General features: G+C 39.3%; 1 protein-coding gene across 1 annotated transcript in view; it reads left to right on the top strand.

Annotated features, from left to right (window-relative positions):
- Positions 1 to 19222, top strand: part of LOC132826184 (trans-2,3-enoyl-CoA reductase-like) — a 129551-nt gene that overhangs the window by 19689 nt on the left and 90640 nt on the right. The window contains exon 2 of the mRNA XM_060841832.1: positions 2583 to 2634. Within this exon, the coding sequence (XP_060697815.1) occupies positions 2583 to 2634 (52 nt within the window). The remainder of the gene's footprint in view (positions 1 to 2582; positions 2635 to 19222) is intronic.

Here is a 19222-nt window from a genome sequence, read left to right as displayed (position 1 = left end):
CAAGTGCACAGTGATTTTAGAAGCTTTCCAACTGACTGCTCTATTTCTACTCCCTCTAGTTTCTATCCAGTTAAAGAGTTGTTGAATATTTTGAGAAAAGAATTCCAGTTTGTAAGAAATAAGTAATTAGTTCTGGAAGTACACAGAACTGTTCACATTCATCAGTCACTTTGAATTTGGATATATATTTATTTGTCTGTAAACAACTCATTATCCGAGGATTGCATAAAGGCATTGCATCCACTACTGGAAATTGCTTATCTGAATAGTCAAATTACAATTATTTTAAATTTATCTTTTAATAGTGTCTGTGGGAAATGAGTGGGGGAATATGATCAAAGAAGATTGGGCTTAAGTCCTGGATTTTAATTTTACTTTGTTGTTTAGCTTGGTCATATGGAAGTTACAGTATTAACAATTTTTAACTTTTGTTTAAATTATAAGCTCAGTGCTCAAGATCTGTTCTTTGTAAAATTACAGTTAGAAATAATTAAGCAATTTTAAGGGTCATTGAGTATTGTAATTTCACGATATTGTGAGCCCAGTGATAGTAACTCTGTTTTGGTTTGACTTGCTGTTCCTGGTTGTAATTTTTGTCACTGACATTCATTAAATTGAACAGTAAAAATAATCTCTTAAAATCAGGGCCATGAATGGGGACCCTTTCTAGGAATTTGGTCAATATGTAAAAAGCCTTTCAATTATGTCATGGAGATGATTCCCAATAAGCATAGATAACACAGTGTGGGTAGAATCACTAGATGGATAGAAGATGGAAAGTAGATAGACTTTAAAGAAAAGTCTCTCAAGAATGTAGCAATAAGACTGGAGCCTGGTATATCATAGATCACTATTTATAAGAATATTTAGTGTGAACATGAAGTAGGCTGATTGCAACGCTGAAGACCAATTGTGACTTAACATTTTCTTTGATTGATCTGGCTTCAAGTAAAATTCATAATCGTGGCTGCAAAGCCACGAGATAATTTGGAAATGTCCATTGATCTTGCAGTGTGAAATATTCACATTATTGGAAAACATATAATATTTGTGTTCCATTCAGTCATTTGGCCTCCTTTTTTGAAGTGAAGAGCACAGATACAGCTAAAAATAAGGTTAAACCAAACAACAACTTGTATTAATAGAAAAATAAATCCAAGGTGTTTTCATGGAGGAAGATATCAATCACTGATTTGAAGAAACAAGTATTAGGAGTGTGGAAAAAATGTTTGCAAGCTCTTATGTGGCAAGAAAGTGGAGAAAGAGGAGAAATGGAGGAAAAAATTCTCAACCATAAAGATGAATTGTTGATGTACAAAGAGCATGTGAGGGCCAGTTGATGCAGGGGAATGTTGCAGTGTTGAAGTGTACAGTGCTGAGAGATATTTTAGCGATAGGGAGACTATGAAATGATTTCAACTCAAAATGAAAAGTTTAAGTTGGAAATATTAAGGGAGCAATGCCAATGTAGATTGATGAAATTGGCAGTCATGGAGGGCCGAGACTTGATAATAAAGTACAAAAGAGGCAGCAAAACTTCAGATGAGCTGATGTTTGAGTGATAAATGCAGCTTTTTATGAAAATGTTTTTATGTGGTATAATGAGGCTTATGAAATTCATGATGTGCCTAATCACATGACTCTGAAATCAGCCAGAAAAAGCACACCAGGGTGGAATGAGCATGTGAAGTGAGGATTGAGAGACGACGTTAGAAAGCTGTATTGAGGGCCTTTTCTTTTTAACCATGTATTGCAGTGAAGCACAGAAGGGAGCACAAAACAAGATGCACAGATGTAAGCAATGTACAGTGCATGTGGAGTCAAAAAGCTTCATATAATGATAAGCAGTACTAAGCCTCTGGCACAGCATATGCACAGACATTCAAAGCCTGAGATACACCAGAACTGTATTTCAACGTGCAGGTAGCTGACTTAAAGCACAAGATAAAGCACTAGGCAAATGACAAAAATATGATTTCAAAACATGAGTTGTTCAATTTTTTTATCAGTTATTCAGTTATCTGTTTTATTGCAAACCTTCTGAATGCTTTAACAATGATAAAATTAAACGCTAAAATGATGAACAACATTGTATCTGTTGACGTTAAAAGTTTTATCGTTGAATATCACATTCAGAGGAGGCCATGTTTTGCACAATTGTTTGACATGGATCTTCATGTCCTCCATCTTCTCATTACCTAATACTCTAATCAATAATGATGGCCAACTTCTTCATTATTAACCTGCAAGAAACACCTGGCCAAATTATCAAGGATTTTCTCAAGGTAGAAACTCCTGGAAGCATACTAAAAGTAAAAGGTTTTCCGAACAAATAAACTGCCAGCAAAGTGACAAATGAGAATCAGAATGAAGCCATCACTTCACCAAAAGCAGCTAATAGCCTGGCTCTGCAAAACAAGATGTTTTCAATGTTTTAGCATGAGTTTGACATTCCCAGTTATCTGCCAAAAGTATCAGGTAAGTAAGTCTGAAACCAGGTCAGATTGTTTGATGAAGCATGAATGAAAAGCTTTTGTGGGGAAACTGGACCACAAACTAATGTCTTGCTTCATATTTTACAGATTCTACCTTCATTTACAGTTGCAGATGTCAAGCACAAGTTCCACAAAATTTGTAAGTAATGCTTTTAGATGTTGCACTAGGATTTTAATAAAGGGACACTGTAGATTCAGGAACTATCTCCTGTCAGTTTGATTAAACTTTCACGGTCTGCAGGATAATCCCCTGGTAAACTTTTTGAGATGCCATATTGTAGTAAAACACAGAAGAGAGCATGTAACAAGGTTTATAGAAGTAAAATTGGAAATTACATGTTGTATATATTATATATTATAAAACATATGGGGAAGAATTTTTCCCCCTTTCACACTTTAGTAAGTTTGCAGATGACACCAAAATTGGAGGTGTAGTTTTTAGCGAAGAAGGTTACCTCTGAGTACAATGGGATCTTGATCAAATGGACCAATGGGCTGAGGAGTGGCAGATGGAGTCTAATTTAGTTAAATGTGAGGTGCTGCATTTTGGAAAGACAAATCAAGGCAGGGCTTATATACTTAAAAGTAAGGTCCTGGGGAGTGTTGCTGAACAAAAAAACCTTGGATTGCAGGTTAATTGTTCCTTAAAAGTGGAGTAACAGGTAGAAATGATAATGAAGGAGGTGTTTTATATTGCTTTTCTTTATTGGTCAGAGCATTGAGTACAAGAGTTAGGATGTCATGCTGCAACTGTTCAGGACATTGGTTAGGCCACTTTGGAACATTGTATGCATTTCTGGTCTCCCTCCTATAGGAAGGATATTGTGAAACTCGAAAGGGTTGAGACAAGATTTACAAAGATATTGCCAGGGTTGAAGAGTTTGAACTATTGGGAGAGGCTGAATTTGCTGGGGCTGTTTTCCCTGGAGTGTCGGAGGCTGAGGGGTGACCTTAGAGAAATTCATAACATCGTGAGGGGCATGGATAAGTTGAATAGGCAAGGTCTTTTCCCTGGATTATGGGTGTCTAGAACTAGAGGGCATAAGTTTAGGGTGAGAGGGGAAAGATAAAAGGGACCTAAGGGGCAACCTTTTCACACAGAGGGTAGTACATGTAAGGAATGATCTGCCAGAGGAAGTAGTGGAGGCTGGTACAATTACAACATTTAAAAGACATCTAGATGGGTACATGAATAGGAAAGGTTTAGAGGGATATGGGCCCAGTGCTGACAAATGGAACTAGATTAATTAGGATATTTGGTCAGTATGGACGATTTGGACCGAAGGGTCTGTTTCCATGCCATACATCTCTATGACTCTTTGACCTCTAAGCTAACTGCAACAAGCTGTATTTTAGAAAAAAAAGATTTTTCTTTTCTTTTTTTGAGTTCTATGACTTCAAAAATGAAAAAAAGAACAGGCTTTCTTGTAATTTTGAATCAGCAGAAACAATAACAGATTATTTCTCACAATAGCCAAAAGAATTGCTACAAACATCCATTCCACCTACACACACATACTGACACACAATAAAAGATGGCATCCACAAAGTTAACACAAACTTAAATTGCTAATAGTGAAACGGGAATATGCTCCCTTGTTCACACACTCCTTAACAAGCTGGTTAAAATGTTTCAGGCCTAAAGATTTCAGTCTTGCTTCACTGGAGACAATGGAAGGTGAAGAAAGTTTCACTTTTTAACATAGATGCACGTTTTGTTAAAGTCTTGCAGAAAACAAATGTAATCTAAAGTCAAAGTGAAGAGCTCCTCTTCTCTGCCTAAGATGATTTGATGCAAGCTCCCCTCTTGTTTTTGGTGACAGATTGCTTCCCTCTCATGTTCATAATGTATACTATTCCATAAGGCTGTTCTTGTAGATTGAATGTCTATATGCTCTTTCTCACGCTCCAGCAAGATCCAGTCTTGTGACAACACTATCATTGCACTGCATTGTCCATTCAATATGTTGAAACCAATGTAATGGACACACAATGGGGAAATGTTAGAAAATGAGAAAGCAACCTCTGGTAGTCTGGAACTATATGGCTTTCATTTTAAATTTAGATTGAACATAATGTGAACAAGTGTGAGATTATCCATATTGGTTGGAGGAACATAGTTGTAGCCTATTTCTTATGAAATGAGAGATTGGAATGTGTTCATATCGAAAGAGACTAGAGTTCTGGAGTCCTTATTCAGAAGTCACTAATGCTTGCATGCAGGTGCACAAAACCTTAGCCTTTATCACAAGAAAAATTGAATGCAGGAGCAAAGAGGTCTTGCTTAAATAATATAGAACATAGGTGAGGCCCCACTTGAAGTTTTGTGAGCAGTTTTGATCTCCTAGTCTACAGAAGAATATACTTGACAGATGGAGTGCAGAGGAGATTCACCAGACTGATTCCTGGGAAAGTGGGGACTGTTTGGTGAGGGTAAAAAATAAGGTCTGCAGATGCTGGAGATCCTTGTAGAGGGAGGAAGAGAGCTTCTTCAAGGAAGGCATCCTTGTAAGAGGATTCGCAGTAGGTTAAAGCCCTTCCTGATGAAGGGCTTACGCCTGAAACGTCGAATTTCCTATTCCTTGGATGCTGCCTGACCTGCTGTGCTTTAACCAGCAACACATTTTCAACTGTTTGGTGAGGACAGACTGAGGACAGTAGGCCTCTATTCTCTGGAGTCTAGAAGAATGAGAAGACATCTCATAGTTACTTACAAAATTCTTAAAGGTATTACAGAATTGATGCAGAAGGATGTACATATGATTAGTGGCCTCTTTTTCATGTGCCATACTGTAAAGTTCCAAGTTCATACTTCTAATTGCCGAGACAAATTATGATTAAAGATCATGTCATGCCATTAAGAGAGACTCAAAGCAGAGGTGAGATAGTGAAAGTGATAACTGAAAATATTTGGCACAGTCGAACAGCGCCATACATATGTAACTCTACAAACAATTTGCTAAGCAGAATATGCAGAAAGCAAAATGCAGATCATCTGACCGTCATATAAGGTGCAACTGTCAACGTGACTAATGTACTGGATCCTCAAACTCCAGAAGCACAAAAAGAGAACTCTTAATGATATTCTCAAGACATTGCAAAATAGTTTGATGCCAATGAACTATGAATTATAGAATCATAGGGTCTCATGACCTGGAAACAGACTCTTCAGTCCAATTCATCCATGCTGACCCGACAACCCAGTCTGATCTAGTCCCACTTGCCAGCATTTTGCCCATATCCTTTCCTATTTATGTACCCATCCAAATGTTTTTTGAAATGTTGTAATTGTACCTGTCTTCTATAGGAAGTATGTTGTTAAACTTGAGAGGGTACAGAAATGTTTTACAAAGATGTTGACTGGAGGGTTTGAGCTACAGGGCTTTTTTCACTGGAGTGTTGGAGGCTCTGGGATGACATTATAGAGGTTTAAAAAATCATGAGGGATACAGATAGGGTGCATAGCCAAGGTCATAGCCATGATGGTCGGCACAACATCGAGGTCCGAAGGGCCTGTACTGCACTGTTATGTTCTATGTTCTATGTTCCTGTTCCTAGGGTGGGGCAGTCCTAAACGAGAGGGCAAAGGTTTAAAGTGAAAGAGGAAAGATTTAGTAAGGATCTGAGGAGTAACTTTTACATACAGAAGTTGGTTCATTAATGGAATGAGCTGCCAAAGGAGGTAGTGGAGGCAGATACAATTAGCTCAAATTCTCCAGTCCAGACAACATCTTTATAAATCATTTCTGCACCCTCTCAAGTTTAACAACATCCTTCCTGTGGAAGGACAGCCAAAATTGTATGTAGTGTTCTAAAAATGGCCTCATTATTATCCTGTACAGCTGCAAGGTAACCATCCCCACTACTATTGTCAAAGGTCAAAACAATGAAGGCAAACATTTTCTTCTCCATCTTGTCTACCTGCAACTCCACTTTCAAAGGACGATGCACTTGCACCTTTGGTTGGAAACACTCCCTAAGGCTTTATTACTAACTGTATAAGCCCTGCCCTGATTTGCCTTACCAAAATTCAATACCTTACATCTATCTCAATTAAACTCCACAGGCCACTGGCCCATCTGATTAAGGTTCCATTGTATTCTGAGATAATCTTCACTCTCCACTCACACCACCTATTTTGGTGGCATCTGCAAATTACTAACCATGCCTCCTATATTCACATCCAAATCATTTATGTAAATAACAAAAAGCAGTGGACCCAGCATCAATCCCTCTGGCACATCACTGGCCAGAGGCCTCCAGTCTGAAAAGCAACCCCTCTACCATCACTTTCGGTCTCCTACATTCAAGCCATTTTACTGGGAAGGCCAGCAAGCTAATTGCATGATAAAAAAGGGAAAAAACGAATCTGTGGTCAGACTGTATTCATTTCGAAAAGAGTCTCATTCTGATGTAGTGGATAAATAAGGCGTTTGATTTAAAGATGGAAACGGACCCTTCGGTTCAACCCATCCATGCCGACCAGATATCGCACCCAATCTAGTCCCACCTGCCAGCACCCGGCCCATATCCCTCCAAACCCTTTCTATTCATATACGCATCCAAATGTCTCTTAAATGTTGCAATTGTACCAGCCTCCACCACTTCCTCTGGCAGCTCATTCCATACACGTACCACCCTCTATGTGAAAAAGTTGCCCCATAGGTCTCTTTTATACCTCTTTTATATCTTTCCCCTATCACCCTAAACCTTTGATCCAATACTAAGGTTATGCTGACTTATGTGATTTCAGTCATTGAAGAAGAACAGGAAAAAATTGCATTTGGAAGGTATTTTCAACAATTACGACAATATATTTTATGTCCAATTAAGACACTGCAGTAATGTAGGAAACAGGGAGGACAGAGTTGCTCATGATGTCATATTGCTTGGTAACATCGCAACTTCTCTAGTATTAAAGTAGTCTGCATTTGATTTGATTTATTGTCACTTGTAGATAAATACAATGAAAAGCTTTGCTTATGAGCAGTACAGCCAGATCATAGTCAGCAAGAGCATGCAGATCATAGGGTGAAAAATAAAACTTGGACACCACACAGGGTGTGCACTAGGCAAGAACAATATTAGCAAGATCAGCGTTATTTGAAGTTAGACAGTATTCATCAGTCTAATAATGGCACAGAAAAAGCTGTTCCAAATCTGCTGGTGCATGTGTTCAAGCTTTTGTATCTTTTGCCTGACAGAAGAGATCATTCTAGGAGATCATTATCAGGACATCATAGTTCTTTGATGATGTTGGCAGCCTTTTCGTGGCAATGAGCCATATAAATGGAGTCTGTGGATTGAACGTTAGTTTCTATAGTTTCTTACAGTTCTAGGTAGAGCAGCTGCCATTCCAGGCTGTTTTGCACCCAGACAATGTGCTCTCAGAGGTACATCTATAAAAGTTGGTGAGGGTCCTTATGAATATGCCAAGGTTCCTGAACCACTTGAGGAAGAAGAGGCATTGTTGTGCCTTCTTGACTGTTGCATCCATGTAGGAAGTCCAGGACAGGTTGTTGGTTATTATCACTTCTCAGAACTTGACGCTCTCAACCCTTTCAACATCCGCTCCTTTGATTTAGAAGGGGACGTCTTCTCCTCATTTCTTTCTGAAGTCAATTATCTGTTCTTTTGTTTTGCTGACATTGAGGGAGAGGTTGTTATCATTGCACCACATCACCAAGCCCTCTATCTTCTTTCTGTATTCTGACTCATCATTGTTTGATATCTGTCCTACCACCGTGATATCATCAGCAAACTTGTTGATAGTGATCGTTCGGAATTTGGCAACACAATCGTGGGTGTATAGGGAGTATAGGAGGGGGTTGAGAACATATCCTGGGGGGCTCCAGTGTTGAGTGTTATCGTAGAGGAGGTGCATCCTCACATCTATCCTCACATAAAAGCACTCAGCTTTCAGGCTTTGGCCAATAATTAGGAAAAAACATTCACATCACACAAATGCCAGAAAATGAACATCTCCAGCCAGCATAGATCCTTGATACTCAATGGCATTATTGCACCACCAATAATCCCACCATTAGCATTCATGGGATTAACTTTGACAAGAAAATTATTTAGACCAGCCGTATAAATATTGTGATTCCAAAGCCAGGTCAGTTTTTGGATAATAAATATGATCCATGCTAGTGGGCCTCCTGGCTTGCCATAATCATATGGCCTTTACCACGAGGCTCCCATCTTGCAATCAGTTTCAAGCAAGTCGTAGTACAGCTCAGAATGCAGTCCTGAGTGCATGTACCATAGTGTTAGAAAGGGAGTTGACACTGAATATTGAAAAGTTGTAGAAAGTACAGATATTGACTGAGTGTCACAGGAATGTTCAGAAGTGCGAAAATATGCCACAAGCAACTGAAAAAGAATAAAAATCAGGTTACAGCTGAAACACTAGGTTAGACAAAGTGGCAACATTATTTTCTCTGGAAACTCTGTTCAAGATGAGTGGTGTTATAAAGCAGATTTGGCAGTACTTGCATACACAATGGGAAAGTTGCAACATCATGACATATCTACTTAACAAGCCAGAACTGCAGCATATAGCTAATCTCTTACCACTGTTGGAAAGAGGTCGTTTCAGCATGCAAGTCACCTTAAATCTCTGGTGAGCAATAAAAAGACAACAGAAATTTTGAAAGCATTAAATGAATGTGTTGAAGACCAAGTGAAGATAAATTAAAAATGGTACAGGATCAAGTACAGTGAAAGAATCCATTGGTCAATGTGACAAGAAATCAGATCAATTGCATCCAATTATATGCATCAGGAAGCAGAACAAGGAGGTACAGATAGCTCAGTGCACAAACAGAACATGTATCTGGTGTTCTGGATTAGTGGTGCTGGAAGAGCACAGCAGTTCAGGCAACATCCAAAGTGCAGCGAAATCGATGTTTCGGGCAAAAGCCCTTCATCAGGAATCTGGTGTTTCCTTTATCAGGAATATATCTGGTGTTCCAGATCGGAGATGGCAAGCAAAATCTTAGCCAAAGCAAGTATAAAGTTTAGACTGAAAACTTCAAATTACCAAAAAAGGTTTGAAAAATGTTGGAGCACATTAAATAATTGAGTGAAATAGATCTGATAGGAGTACAATGATGAGCTTATAGCATTAGAATGTTCTGTTTGTGAATGTCCTCTCAAAATAGATGAGAGTGTAAAACCAATTCAGCATCTGCCAAGCAAAGTTCCAGATGTCCTTATGGTCAGTCTAAAAGATAAGGTATATGAGCTATAAAAGGAGGGAGTCAGTACATTTATTCTGAGTGGGTCCTCAGATGATCTAACTTTGAAAGTAGGTGAAAGTGAGGACTGCAGGTGCTGGAGATCAGAGTCAAGATTAGATTGGTGCTGGAAAAGTGCAGCAAGTCAGGCAGCATCCTGCTCCTCTAATGCTGCCTGACCTGCTGTCCTTTTCCAGCACCACTCCAATCTTAACTTTGAAAGTAATCTAACAAATGGAGGGATGTGCAGGAAAAGTAAGAAAGTGCAGTGCATGTACTGGTGGTGGATCAGATATCAGTCTCATATTGGTGAAAGGGAATAAAAGTGTAGACAGATCTTGCTGCTATAGACATGATAGGCACAAAAGTGCATGTTAAGGCCTTGCTTGTTGGATCACACAATTAAGTGAAGGTGACAAAACTGTCTCATAGCAGAATTAGAAATGGATATCCACGTAACTATGAAAATTTGGTAAATGTCAATACATAGAAATCAGGAACAGCGGTAGACCATTTTTGAAGGGTGGCACGATGGCTCAATTGTCAGTGCTAGGGAGATGTGTGCCTATCTGTGTGGAGTGTGCATATTTCCCCATGTCTGTGTGGGTTTGCACCAGGTGCTCCAGTCTCCTTCCAACGTCCAAAGATGTGTAGGTTATGTAGCTTGGCTATAACAAATGTAGGCTTAAAAGGTTAGAGTTGGGTTTGAGGGGGGTTTGCGGTGGGTGAGTCTGGATGGGATGGCCTTTGGTGGGTAAATGTAGACTCAATTGGCCGAATTGTCTCTTTCTGCATCCTCGCAGCTCTATGATTTGGCACTTCAGCCTGTTCTGTTATTCAGTATAATCATGATCATGGCTGATCCTCTACCTCATGTTTATGTTTTCTCTCCATACCCTTCAATATATTTAAAGTCTAAAAAATTATCTATCTCTGTCTTGAATACATTCAGTGACCCGGTCTCAACAGTCTTGTGAGATACAGAATTCTGCAGGTTGACTACATTTTGAATTTAAAAAAAAGCTTCCGCATCTCAGTCTTAAATGATTTACCCCATTTTCTGAGACATCCCTGGTTCTCGTGGAAACACCCCTGAATTTAGTGTGTTTGGCCCCGGTAAAATTTTATGTTTCATTCAGATCCCCTCTTATCATTTTAAACATTAGTGAACAAAGGCCCAGCCAAACCAATCTCTCCTCATAGGACAGTCCCTACCCCCGCACCTTATCCCAGATCCAACCCGACAACTCGGCACCGCCATCTTGAACTGTCCTACCTGCCCATCTTCCTTCCCATCTTTCTTCCCACCTATCCACTCCATTCTCTACTCTGACCTATCACCATCACCTCCCACCTTCATCTAACTATCGCCTTCCCAGCTACCTACCCCCCCAGCATCACTCCCCTCCTATTTATCTCTGAACCTCCTTTCCCTCCCCGTCACCCCCCATACCCCACCCAACCATCCCTCCACATTCCTGATGAAGAGCTAATGTTCGAAATGGTGACTCTCCTGCTCCTCAGATGCTGCCTGGCCAGCTGTGCTTTTCCAACGTGACACTTTTTGAGTCTGATCTCTTGCATCTGCAGTTCACATTTTCTCCCAGTCCTGCCACCCATAGCGTCAGCCCAGTGAACCTCTGCTGCATTCTCTCTGTGGCAAGTATACCCTTTCTTGGGTGAGGAGACCAATACTCCAGGTATTGTCTCATTAAGGTCCTGTATAACTGCAGTAAGACTACTTCTGAACTCAAATCATCATGTGACGAAGACCATTTGATTTTCGACTTGTATCTGTCTCTCTACTTTCAAAGACTGGTGTACAAGAACACCCAGAAACCTTTGCACTTCTAGATTTCCCCATATATCCTCATTTAAACAATATTTTTCTGTTTTTCACACTGAAGTATATAACTTCACATTTCGCCATGTTGTACGAATATGCCATATGTTTGCTCCCTCACTCAAGTTGCCTAAATCACCTGATTCCTGATGAAGGGCTTATGCTCGAAACGTCAAATTCTCTATTCCTGAGATGCTGCCTGGCCTGCTGTGCTTTGACCAGCAACACATTTTCAGCTAAATCACCTCAAAGCCTCCTTGCATCCATATATATATATAAACCTGGATGAGGGAACCAATATATATGTGACTAGCTGAGGCACAGGCACTGGTCTTGGCAGTACCCCATTAGTCACTGCCTACCACTCTTAATTCATGCCAATATTTTTCCTGCTTTCACTTTATCTACTTATATCTTCTAGCAATCTTCTGAAAATCTAAATACATACCTCCACAGCTTCTCCCTTATCTACACTGAGTCAGATTCTCAAAAGATTCTAGTAGATTAGTTAAGTGTGATTTGTCATTCATAAGCTCATGCTAGTTTCTTCTAATCCAGTTAATGTTTTCCAAAAGTTCTGTTATCAACTTTTTTTTTTGCAAATGTTCTTTTATAAAGACTTGAGGATTTTCCACACAATTGGCTAATTGGTCTTTAATTCTCTGTTTTCTCTCCCTCCTTTTGAAATAGTCTGGTTACATTTGCCACTCTTAAGCCAGTAGGTGGTACTTCAGAGTGTGTAAAATTTTGCATCCACTATTTTCAGAACTACTTCCTTTAGTGCTCTGTAATGTAGGGGAATGTGTCTGGGTGGCTCTTCAGAGGGTCGGTGTGGACTGGAAGGGCCTGTTTCCACACTGTAGGGAATCTAATCTAATCCTTATTGCAATTATTTACACCTTTACTAACAATGCTATCCCATCGCCTTTCTCTTTTCATGTCTTTTTCCAAAACAATGAACGCTTGTGGAGTTCATTTCCGATGCTTAATCACCCTGCAGCAATATTTCTGCAATTGCAATTATATCATTACCAGTTATATCCATCTAACTGCTAATTCACTTACCTTACTGTGGATGTTCCACACATTGAAGCCACAAAGCTTTTTGACTTAATCTTTTTAACCTTATTTGTTTTTCACTGCCCTATTTATTTTTCATATTTAATTTTTCTGCTGTCTGCTCTTGCTTCTTACATCTCTGTCTTTTCTTTCTATTCTCATTTCCTTTCTCTGTCTCCCTACTTCCATTACCCTTGCCATTCTAGTGACAACACTAGTAAATCCTGCCCTTCCAATCCCCTATATTCTGCATGAATAACCTCACCTCTTTTTATAGATGCTGTTAGTGTCATTACGCACTATGACCACTCGGTTTTGAACCTTCCTTTTCAGAAAGTCCTGTAGCTATTCTGAGATGTTTAACTTTACTTCCTTTCCATTACTTTTATTAGTTTATAATATTGGCCCTATCTCACTTAGTTAAATCCAAGAACAGCTACGTCTTTAAAAAGAAATATGTTTTTCTCATTTACAGCAATTTGTAGACAACCCATTACGTCAGTTCTAGAAAATATGGCCGAACGCAATCTGTATGTCATAATCAAACTTTAGGCACCGCTACACAAGCCCCACTCATTTTCTTTTGTTCCAAGAAGTATTGTACCTTAACACCAAGAGAGATCACTCAAACAGGTCAGGCAGTAAATTGAATGATCCTTTATACCATCTCCAATTGATTAACAAACAGAACTTCAGCTACTAATGCAAAGCAAGCAAATTAAAGCAGAGGACTCACAACCTAGATTAATATTACTTGTGAATGGTAAATCTGGCTAAGTTCTCCGAAGGGATCTCTAATCATCAGGTCATGGACACAACGGTAGTTGCTTCTGTGATGGTTATTCTCTAGAGTCATCATGTCGATTTTACTGCTCCTCAGATGCTGCCTGAACTGCTGTGCTTTTCCAGCACCACTAATTCAGAGTCTGGTTTCCAGTATCTGCAGTCATTGTTTTTACCTCATCACTGCCTGTGCTTGTTTTGTTCCCCCTTTTAGAGTGTGGTTCTTTGCTTCTTTTCATTTGATTACACTGTCAACCATGAAGCTTTGTATGTTATCTCTCCTGTATCCTTGACGTCTTCGCTGTTGACTGCCCATGTGAGATGCTACTAATTGCATTACTGTGCAGTGCCTGTTTATCACCAAGTCAATGGTTGCTTGACACTTGAATCCACAGTATCTTGTCAACTGCCGCAGTTGGCAGACTTTGAGACTTTTCTCTGTCAGATTTGATGTATTTTAACATAACCCTGGCACCTACAGAAGAACAACACCAGATTTTAAAACCTAGCCTTGGAATTAAATTTCTTCTTCCATCCAACCATTCTGGTTAATCTACAGTAGCTTCTTTTCAAAAGCTTTCACATTCTGCTTAATGCTCGATGAGTAGAACCCACAAGCACTGCTGAACTTGGGCCAAACAGAACTTTATAAAAGTTCAGCACAGTTTCTTCCCTACTTTTAGAATAGAATCCCTCTACTTACAATGTGCAAGATCTCACATGCTGTTATCAATAGTATCACTATCCTCAGAGATCTATGCATATAAACCTTCTTCTGTTCATTAGAACTGTGCTATACTGTTGTGCTAAATACTGCTTTTCCCAGTATCTTTTGCTAAAATACACTACCTCAAATTGCTCTGTATTGCATTTTATCTGCCAATTTACTGCCATCTTACAAGCTTAGTTATGTTTCTTTGCATTCAGTTGATATCATCTTCACTGATGGCTACTCTTATAAGTTTATTGCCATTAAAAAAGTTTAAGCTTTTTCTCAAAATTGCAAAATCCAAATCATTGTTGTGGTTCTGATATCTGTGGAAGTGTGTCAAAATACTTGTTCGTTGAGGGCTCTTCTCGAGATTCTCATAGGGGCCGCAGCTTTCTTTTCAGGAGGTTATCTCATTATCTTTAATTCCATTATTAACTCATGCAGTCATGTCGTAAATAACATTACCTTTTGTACTGGCATTGGATCCTTTTCAGGGGTTTCTTCCTTAGGTACATAAGATGGCACAAATACCAAGCTGAAAGATTGTCTCTTCAGTGGTAGAGAGCGTGGGGCGATAGGTAGATGTGATGATAGATCAATGTCCTCACACGAAGTCATGATTTGGAGATGCTGGTGTTGGACTGGGGTGTACAAAGTTAAAAATCACACAACACCAGGTTATAGTCCAACAGGTTTAATTGGAAGCACATTAGCTTTCGGAGTGACGCTCCTTCATCAGGTGATAGTGGAGGGCTCGATCGTAACAGAATTTATAGCAAAAATTTAGTGTGATGTAAATGAAATTATACATTGAAAAATTGATTGTCTGTTAAGCCTTTCATCTGTTAGAATACAGTGATAGTTTCACTCCTTTCATGTGTAAATCACAAAACCTTTTTTTAAAAGTTGCATTCTCGGGTTAGCGGTTAACAATTGTGATAGCTTGACAATATTTTGAAGGTGTTGGCCCCCTGTGTTCTCTGTCTATGCCATGATGTTTAGATTGATTCTAATCTAAAAAGTGCGATAATGGACTTTTACATAAATTCATGCAGTTTTTGAGCTCAGCCTTCTACATGAATGTGTGTAGTTTTTGAGCAAAGTACAATGTAACGCTACAAGTACAAATTCACCCCACAAAATGTATGTATGCATGTGGGTCTTTGTCTGTGTGTGTGTGTCTGTCTGGGGTGGGAGTTATGAGTGTGTGTGTGTGTGTGTGTGTGTGTGTGTGTGTGTGTGTGTGTGTGTGTGTGTGTGTGTAGTGAGTGCAGAGTGTCTTAAGTCTGTGAGGGGGTGCATGTGTGAGTGTGGGAGTGTGTCTATAAGGGTGTGTATGGGTGTCTGTGTGTACCTATGTCTGTGTGTAGGAGAGTGTGTGTGTGTGTGTGTAGGAATATCTGTGTGTGTGTGCAGTGCAATGGTGATCGCCTGTAATGTGACATGAACCCAAGGTCCCGGTTGAGGCCCACCCTATGGGTACCAAACTTAGCTAATGCCTCTGCTCGGCAACTTTTCTCTGCTGCCTGTCCTGAAGTCCACCTTGGAGGATGGTCACCCGAAGGTCCAAGGCTGAATGTCCTGGACCACTGAAGTGTTCCCCAACTGGGAGGGAACACTCCTGTCTGTTGATTGTTGTGCGGTGCCCATTCATCTGTTGTCATAGCCTTTGCTCGGCTTCCCCAATGTACCATGCTTCCCGGCATCCTTGCCTGCAACGGATAAGATAGACAACGTTGGTTGAGTCACATGAATACCTGCCATGTACAAGGTGGGAGGTGTTCCCATGCGTAGTAGTGGTAATCTATGTCCACAATCTGACACGCCTTGCAGCGTCCACCATGACAGGGTTGTATGGAGTTGCCCTGAGAGCCGGGCAGCTTGCTACAAACAATGATCTATTTGAGGTTTGGCGGTTGTTTAAAGGCCGTGGAGGTGTGGGGAGGGTCTTGGTGAGGTGCTCATCCTCATTGATAATGTGTTGCAGGTCACGAAGAACATGGCGTAATTTTTCAGCTCCTGAACAATGAAGGGTACCCTGTCAATTGAATTTATGTAAAACTTGGTTCTCTCACTTTTTAGATTAGAATCAATCTAAACATCATGACATAGACAGAGAACACAGGGGGCCAACACCTTCAACATATTGTCTAGCTATCACCATTGTTAACAGCTAACCCGAGAAAGCAACTTTAAAAAAAGGTTTTGTGATTTACACATGAAAGAAGTGAAACTATCACTGTATTCTAACAGATGAAAGGCTTAACAGATAATCAATTTTTCAATGTATAATTTCAGTTACATCACACTGTAAATTTTTGCTATAAGTTCTGTGTTACGATCAAGCTCTCCACTATCACCTGATGAAGGAGCGTTTCTCTGAAACCTAGTGTGCTTCCAATTAAACCTGTTGGACTATAACCTGGTGTTGTGTGATTTTTAACTCACATGAAGTGGTGGACTGCTGGTTGCTGTTATTTATGGTGGACATGTATTCAGAAAGGTTGGCCTTGCAGTGGAGATTAGTAAGAACTAGATGAATATTGAAGACATTCCCTATTCCATATCTCCCGTGCATCTAGTGATTGCAGAGTCAAGGCACCCCAGGTGCCCCTCCCTTACTGTCTGTAACTGTATTGCCAGCCTGCTCCTCAGTGGGTTCAACTGCCCCCCTCTTCTGCATGGGCTAATATTATTTCAGTGACTCATCCACCTGTCTTTACCTAATCCCTTGTGTTATCTTGCAGACTGATGGGAAGTTATAGTATCATTGCACTGGACCACTAACCCCTTTATGTACATGCAACTCTGTTACACACTGGTACTCGTCTAGAACTTGCACAGATATGCCTGCATGAACTGGCTCACACACATTCAGGCGTCATGTACCATCTAGTGCTCAGGCTGAGAGCGCAAATTTGCATTTGCCTCCCTCTCCATCACACACATATATAGCTTGAATCTTCTATGACAACCTTTCTTTCTGAAATGTCACCACGCTACTTATTTTTGTGGATTGGGAGATCTCGTTGACTTTTTTCTAGCTCTTGATCCTTTTCGCTGTTTGATGCAGAATCCTTCCCAATCATCATCATGTAGTAAATCCATCAATAGAATCACTGCCCCATACTCTCCCCCAGTACACTTTTACAAATTCCGGTTGGTCTAGTGTGATAGAGGACAAAAGAGGCTGTTATCTTAAACAAGATGGATTTAATTGTATGAAAACAACTCTGTATAACTTATAAACTGAAAAATCTGTATTGCTGTAACCAGAAATTGCTGGAAAAGCTCAGCAGGTCTGGCAACATCTGTGGAGATAAATCAGAATTAACCTTTCAGGTCACTCCCTCAGTTACATTGTTGCTGACATTATAAGAGAGCCCTTGAATCTGGAACCTCAGCACATCAGTGCAAAAGGCAAGGCTGAAATATTTGCAAGCGTGATTAGTCAGAACTGCAAAGTAGATGATCCACCTCAACCAACTTCCGAGGTCCAATGAGTCATTTAATTGTCTACTACCATGCATGATATAATTCATAATTTGACTATAGTGCTTGGATCTAATCCATTGGTTTGATGTGCTTGTGCATTTTGCAGAAGTTAAGTTTTATTTTGACTTTTTTTTTAATAAGAAGTACTTTCTTCTTGGACGTGATTCCGCACAAGAAAATTAACCTGTTTAATTTGAGAAAGTTTGCCTGCCAAATTCTTTTTCCATATCTGCAAACAGTCAAGCAAACACTGGATTGGCAATACATCTTTTTGAAACTCAAAACCACTGATATAACCAAATGAGGAGTGGGAAAATAATGAACTCCAAACTAATCCTCCTCATATGGTTGTAACAAGAATAAGCAGAATCTGGAAATTGATCTTTTGCATTTTGCTATGCCATGGTTTACATGGCATTCTCTCATACTCTATTGCCCTTATTTCTATCCAGTTTACTGGCAAAGTAAGTAATTAGCTATTTGAAGAATGTTAAAAGATCAATATTCTATGTAAATTGCCTTTTTTAAAAAAAACATTTCTGTGAACAAAATTGCAATTGCAAGAAGCATAGACATCAATCCGTTGTGATTTCATTCGTGGGTGGTAAATTATTTTCCCATACTTGGAAAACAGACAGAACATGGGCATTGCTGTGAATAATGATACAAGTACATAATATTATTTCTTGGAAATATTTTCAAGGAATTTTGGTAGAGCAATCAACACAGCAAATTTCCACTTATTAAATTGCCACACAAAATGTTGTAGCAGAATTTGCAAGTCAGAGAGTCTGCCCTGGAGTTATCGTTAATTTTTATGTTATCATGTAGAGTAAGAGGAATGGGTCATTTAGCTCCTTAAAATGTTGCAACCAATATAGGCCAATGACCTGATTCCATTCCTTTACGCAATCCTCCACTGGTCACTGCCCTTTTTTTTACATTTAAAAAGGGAGATGTTGTTTTATATGTAGCTCATATTACAAATAAGTCAACCAGATTTCTTAAATAAAAACTAAAGTAGTTTATAACACAAAACATAATCTTGCAAAGTATAAAAAGTATTGCTTAAAAGGTTTAAACTATGCAACAATACACAATTACTCTTCCTCAGAAATAGTACACACACAAACCATTCAAATCTGGGAAAAGTGTTAAAAACTCTAAGCTTTTATCTTAGAATTACCTTTGCTGAGCAATTGTTAAATTCAGGAGAATGAGTTATTAACAGATTGTCTAAATGTTTTCTGTAGTCACTAGTACACAAATGGTTTGCAATAAGTTATTGTCTCCCTTTGCCCTATATTATTAAATTCTTTGGATTAAAAGAAAATAAGCTTTATTTCTAATTTTTAACATATTCAATTCATTCTCTATCAATTGGTATTTGCAGAAGCGAGTTTCCAACTTTGAGCACTTCTTGAGTAGGGAAATGCTTCAAGATTTTAGTCTTAAAAGACATGTCTCTAGATTTGAGTCAGTATTCCCAAATCCAAAATACTCCACCCAACAAAATTTTTCGAACATAGAATACTTTTGTTTGTTGTGACCATTCACTGGGCCATAAATCAGCTATCAGAGTATCACATTTTCT

The sequence above is a fragment of the Hemiscyllium ocellatum genome, chromosome 2 (assembly GCF_020745735.1).
Source record: "Hemiscyllium ocellatum isolate sHemOce1 chromosome 2, sHemOce1.pat.X.cur, whole genome shotgun sequence".
Classification (NCBI taxonomy): Eukaryota; Metazoa; Chordata; class Chondrichthyes; order Orectolobiformes; family Hemiscylliidae; genus Hemiscyllium; species Hemiscyllium ocellatum.
The sequence above is the reverse complement of the archived record's forward strand: the minus strand, read 5'-3'. Positions and strand labels throughout refer to the sequence as shown.